The sequence below is a fragment of the Propithecus coquereli genome, unplaced genomic scaffold (genome assembly GCF_000956105.1).
Source record: "Propithecus coquereli isolate 6110/MARCELLA unplaced genomic scaffold, Pcoq_1.0 Scaffold27, whole genome shotgun sequence".
NCBI lineage: Eukaryota > Metazoa > Chordata > Mammalia > Primates > Indriidae > Propithecus > Propithecus coquereli.
The window spans coordinates 7830481-7836907 of NW_012148285.1; the positions used below are offsets into that span (position 1 = coordinate 7830481).

Consider the following 6427-nt stretch of genomic DNA (forward strand, 5'->3'; position numbering starts at 1 on the left):
CCTCGGCCTCCCAGAGTGCTAGGATTACAGGCTTGAGCCACCGCGCCTGGCCTGTAGCTCTTATTTTTATTGATATGTAATTTTATTCAGAGAACATCCTAGGTAAAACAAATTTTAAGAGTTATTGACACTTATAGGCCAGCAAATGATTTCACTTGGTGAATGTTCCTTGCATAGAATGTTGGTTGTAATGTTCTGTAAATGTCACTTGTCTGTTAATTGTGCCAAGGTGCTTGTTAGTGCTGTTCAGACCTTCTATAGCTGAGAAAGACTAAATAGTGGCCCCCAAAAGATGTCCATGACCTAGTCCACAGAACCTATGAATACATGGTAAAATGGGCTTTGTAGATGTGATGAGATTAAATACCTTGATATGGGGAGATTATCCTGGATAATCTAGGTGGGCTCTGTATACTCCCAAGGGTCCCTATAAAAGAAGAGGTAAGAAAGTCAAAGGCAGAAGAAGGAGAATGGAAACAGAGGTTGGAATGATGTGCATTAAAGGTGGAGGAAGGGACCTTGAGCCAGGGAATGCCGGCCACCTCTAGAAGTTAGAGAAAAGCCTCCAGAAGGAATACCAATACCTTGATTTCAGCTTAGTGAAAACGACTTCAAACATCTGGCCTCTAGAACTGTGATAGAATAAATCACTGTTGTGTTAAGCCAGGCAGTTTGTGATAATTTGTTAAGGTAATCTCAGGAAACTAATAAAAATTTGGTACCAGGAAGTGTGGTGTGCTGCTGTAACAAATACCTAAAAATATGGAAGTGGCTTTGGAATGGGGTACTGGGTAGAGGCTGGAAGAATTTTGAGGGACATGATTTTTAAAGAGCCTAGATTGCCTTGAATAGACTTTTAGTAAAAATATGGAAGTTGAAGACTTGCAGTGAAAGTGCAGAAGGAAATGAGCACAGTAGAGAAAACCTACGTAGGCTTAGAGAATACCAAATCTTCATAAACAGACTGTTGGTAGAAATAATGGATATTAAAAGCACTGTTGGTGAGAACTCAAAAAGATAAATGAGGAACATGTTATTGGAAACTGAAGGAAATAAAATTATTGTTATTTAGTGGTAGGAAGCTTAGCTGAATTGTGTCCTACAGCAGTGGTCCCCAAGCTTTTTGGCACTAGGGACTGGTTTCATGGAAGACAATTTTTCCACTGATGGTGGTGGGGGACGGGGACTGGAACTCAGGTGGCGATGCCGAGTAGCTGTAAATACAAATGAAGCTTCCCTTGCTCACTGCTCACCTCCTGCCGTGCGCCCCCTACCCCTCTTCCTAAGTGTCATGGAAGATAATTTTTCCACGGACAGGGACAAAGTCTGGGGGGCCGGCGGGCAGAGCTCTGCAGCCCATTCCCTAACAGGCCATGGACCATACTGGTCTGCCCAGGGGTTGGGGACCTCAGTCCTACAGTTTATGTAGGAAGCAGTACTTGTAAGCAATGAATTTGGATTTTTTCAGGCTGACAAGATTTATAAGCAAAGTATAGAAGAATTGGCTTACTTTCTTCTTGCTTCTTACAGTAAGATGTGAGAAGAAAGAGATGAATTGAAGGAGGAACTGTTCAGTAAAAAAGAACCAGGACTTGATGATTTGGGAAATTCTCACTCTCCAGATTGCAAAAGATTCTAGGAAGTTCACTGTCAGAAAAGCATGCTCCGTAGAGAAAGCCAAGGGTTTTGCTGGATAGCTCTTTGCTAGTGCCTTGGAAAGCTCAGAAGTTCACATGATTCAGTCACACTGAGGGTTCTTTGAGGTTAGGCTAGGACTCTATTTCAGCAGGCAGTTACCCTGTTTAGGTTTAGTCAAAAGTTCACAGTATTCAGTCACACAGAGGGCTTTTTGAGGAGGTTAGGCTTATGATTCTTAGCATATGCAGGCTAAACCTGTTTTGGTTTAGTGTATAGATCCTGACCACCTCTTGTGAGCTGTAGTTACAATGACAATTGACTTTTAAGAACTCTCTGGTGCTATACTGGTCAGCTTCTGGCTCCACTTTCTTTCATTCAGGTGCTGCTGTTGAGTAGGAAGTTCAGGAAACGGTCTATGGTCAGTGGTGGATTGGGCCTTCCGTTGCCTCAGGTGTCAGGTGGGGACCCAGCTGACAGTGCTGCTGTGGTAAATTGGGCCCCCTGATTCTGCAGCTATGGAGTCAGGGGTTGACCACCACTGCTACAGGTTTGGGGTGAAGGATGGGTCCCTGGCTTCCTTGGCACCCAGTGAAGAATATATAGAGAATTAAAAAAAAAAAAACTTAGAAAGTCTACCTTTTTCTTTACATAAAGTAACTTTCAGAGTTAATTAGTATTTGGAGCTGGTAGGGAAGTAGTAGTTTAATTTAGCAAAGAATCATGATTGGTAGTCCTTGGCTTAGATTGATGTTCAAGGTGGGAGTGTGGGGGATATTAATGAATTCTTTTCTCATCCCTGGTGGTTCTCAACAGTTTTAGAGCTTTATAATAATATTTTTTCTTAATGTTGCAGTTAGAGGAGAGGAGTAGGGAGAAGTGAGTTTTATACCACCTTGTCTTGGAACTGAAAGGATACCAAATATTTTTTGCTATTGCTTTCCAATGTTATTTAAACCTATTTCTACATATAACATCTGTTCAATTTAAGATAATATTTCAGAATTCTGCCTTTGTGTATCTGCATTTTTTTTCATGCTGTCCCTTAGAAGAGTCCATGAGTTGGGCAATCATTTGATCCTTTTGAATTAATGTATATATTAGGGGTGCTCGTACTGTGGCATGAGAAAGGATTCTTGACTCAAAGATTTAGATAGTAAAATAAACTTTTTGCTTCAAAACCTTTCTAAGGGAGAAAAGGGCACGGCATGAAAAGAAGAAGAAATGCTGGCCCTGAGGATGAGTAGGGTGGGCTTTTATTGGAATTTTAAAGAGCAGAGAAGTTGTTATTGCAAAGTCATAATGGAAGGCAGTTTGTTTTCCAGAGTAGTTATTGTCAAGAAATGATTATGGAAGGCGGTTGTGGATTAAATATTTCAGCTCTGAGGGTTTTCTGTTTTTTTTTTAGTAGTGATGGAGTCTCACTCTTGCTGAGGTTAGTCTTGAACTCCTGAGTGCAGGCGATCCTCCAGCTCTAAGTTTTAAATAAACTCATCAACTGGAAGAACAAGTTGGCAATGTGATTTATTTTTGGTCTTTATTAGAAGTATGACAAAAGTAAAAAGTTTTGTTAAAGTGTAGTGTTTGTTCCTAAAACTAAGTATAATAGGAATAAAATGTTGTCTAAGTACCTAGGTATTTGTTTTTCCTTGTTTCCATCCAAGCTGGGAAGTTGATTTATGCCATCATTTCTTTTTCCACATCAGACAGGTAATGTGCCAACTGAAGTCGTAACAAGGTTTGAGGGAGGCGTATCTCACACATAAATGTGAAAACCCAATCCTGCTTATGAACTACAGAAGGATGACCTGTCATTTTTATTTCTTTTAAGTTTTTATTTTTTTTGTTTGAAGACAGAATCTCACTCTGTTGCTGGGCTAGCGTGCTGTGGCTTCAGCCTAGCTCACAGCAACCTCTAACTCCTGGGCTCAAGCCATCCTCCTGCCTCAGCCTCTCGAGTAGCTGGGACTGTAGGCACAGGCCACCAAGCCCAGCTAATTTTTTCTATTTTTAGTAGAGATAGGGTCTCACTTTTGCTCCGGCTGGTCTTGAACTCCTGAGCTCAAGCAATCCTCCTGTCTCAGCCTCCCAGAGTGCTAGGATTACAGGCATGAGCCACTGCACCCAGCCTCTTTTAAGTTTTTAAAAATTCCTTTTGGCAGGCAAATCACAATCATGGTGGTTAGCTATTGAAATACATATATATGTTTTGCCACGTGTATGTAATAATATTTTCTAAGTGAAATTTTACCTATCATTAATTTTGTGTGGAAGGACACAGTTGGCAACCTTACTTCAGCTGCATTTTTCTCACCCATTTAACAGGTTGTAACTTCAGAAACTGTGATTTTGAATAAGAATCCAAAGTCAGTTAATAGTCCAGTTGAAAGAATGACTTCTGTGAACTCTGAACCTTCAGAAAAAGCAAGTGAAAAGATTAATTTGTTACTGGATCAGGATGAGTCTGTTTCTGAAAGGTAGGCATTTCTATAAAAATGCATAAACTTAGTTATCTAAATCTGTTTGTAAACATGTGCCCTTTTCTCAAGCATAAACTTGCTTAAAGCTTCATATTCATCATATTCACAGGATCACTATCTTTGTCCATTATGAAGGAATGAAATTCATTCTCCAAAGCTTTAATCATTATTGTTTGAACAGTACCGAAATTTTGAATTAGGTGATCAGGTTTTTCGTTGTGATGCTTTCCATCTTTGGTATAGTGATTGGAGTGACTTGTTGGGTCAGCCCAGTAGTTTCCAGTTATATACTTGGAAAAATCAAGTTGTTATGAAACAGTGATTTTAAAAAAATAACACAGAAGCCGGACGCGGTGGTACGTGCCTATATCCTAGCTACTTGGGAGGCTGAGGCAGGAGGATGATCGCTTGAGCTCAGAAGTTCGAAGCTATGGTGCACTATGTTGGTGCCTGTGACTAGCCACTGCGCTCCAGCCTGAGCAACATAGTGAGACCCTGTCTAACAAAATTACAGACAAGTAGGTAAGACTAGGGAAGAAGTGCCTAAAATTAGTTCCCTGCCTGTTGAAAGTAGTATCATAATAACTTCAAATTGGAGTGAATAGGTTAACTTATTTGTCTAATTGAGTAATAAAATAGCTAAGACATGTGATCTCCAGTCTAGTTCAAACGATTTGAGCCTGGTAGGGAAGAACTAGTTCAGTTTAACAGAGCAACATGATTGGTGGTCCTGGGCTGAATTGATGTTCAAGGGAGCGGGCAGGGGAGAGAGATTAATGAATTCTTTTCTTATCATTTGTGATAATCTTAAAAAGCTCCAAAAAATGTTATTTAAAAAGAAGAAAATATATAACCAAAAATAAGAAAATTGAACAATGGCCATTGTTTGAAGAACAAACACCCTTTCGTGCAAATAAATACGCATACACAAGGATGCTATAAAACAAAGGAGAAGCATTTCAGATCTACACCATTTACAGTAGATTTCTGATATTTTAGGATTTAACATGTGGTTTTGACTCTTCAGGAAATACCTTAGTATTCCATGATATTGAGACCTACATTTTAGTTTTGAGCCAGAAAGCTGCTGCCAAGAAAGCTTTTAGTTGGTGAAGGTAAGAGTCACATTTCAGTGACTCTTTGTTGTTACCCTGTGTTGATGCATGCACTGAAACTCATGAAGTGAAAAAAGGAAAAATAAAGTGCTGATGATGGAAGGGAAGAAGTTGAAGACACCATTAAAATAGCACTTCATAGACAAATATGTCCAATTTAGCAGTGGCTTGTGTCTCTGATCTGAAAAATCCACTGTACTGAAGGAAGAACCTACAATTTATGAAACTGTTTCAGGCAGCACTCTCAGACCGCAGTGAGTTTGCAAATAATTGTAACAAATCTGTAACTTGTCTCTGATGGCTTCAATGGAGAGTTTATGAAACATTTAAGAAAGAAATAGCAGCAGCTTTAAACAAACTCTTCCAAAGAAAAGAAAAAGAAGAAACATTCTTCAGTTCATTTTATGAGGCTAGCATAACCCTGAAACTAAAGTCAATTTTAAAATTTTATAGAAATGGAAAACTACAGTCCACTGTAACCCACAAAATAGATGGAGTTGTCCTAAATAAGGTTCTAGTAAACCAAGTTCAACTATCTGCAAAAATTGAGTTTGACTCAGGAGTGCTGCAATGTCAGTTTAACAATTTAAAAATCAATTAGTGTAATTTGCCAGGGTAGAAATCATTATCACCTCACAATGGATGCAGGACTTGGTAAAGTATTTATTTATGATTAAAACAAATTCTTGGTAAACTCAGAATAGGAGGTAACTTCCTCAACATGACGGATTATCTACGGAAACCCTAAGACAAATCTGATGGTAAAATATTGGAAGTGTTCCTCTTGAGATACAAAACAGGAGAAAGATGCCTACTCTCATCCCTTCATATGGCATACTGTTTGTCTTAGCTAATGCAGGAATGCCAATAATTGTGTGGGGAGGGAGGAAGAAAAATATAAAGGATTAGCAAAGAAGGGACAAAATTACTATCCTTGGATGATTGGGGTATGTATGTAGGAAATCCAAAGAAACCTACAATAAAATATTAGGATTTATGAATTACACAAGATTGCTGAACTCAAATATATACAAAATCAGTTGTAGGCCGCGTGTGGTGGCTCATGCCTGTAATCCTAGCACTCTGGGAGGCCCAGGCGGGCGGATTGTTTGAGCTCAGGAGTTCGAAACCAGCCTGAGCAAGAACGAGACCCCGTCTCTACTAAAAATAGAAAGAAATTAATCGGACAACTAAAAA

General features: G+C 39.3%; 1 protein-coding gene across 1 annotated transcript in view; it reads left to right on the top strand.

Moving 5' to 3' along the window:
- The window catches only part of ATF7IP2 (activating transcription factor 7 interacting protein 2), a 36275-nt gene that overhangs the window by 8284 nt on the left and 21564 nt on the right, over positions 1–6427 (top strand). The window contains exon 5 of the mRNA XM_012647607.1: positions 3961–4112. Coding sequence (XP_012503061.1) covers positions 3961–4112 — 152 coding nt within the window. The remainder of the gene's footprint in view (positions 1–3960; positions 4113–6427) is intronic.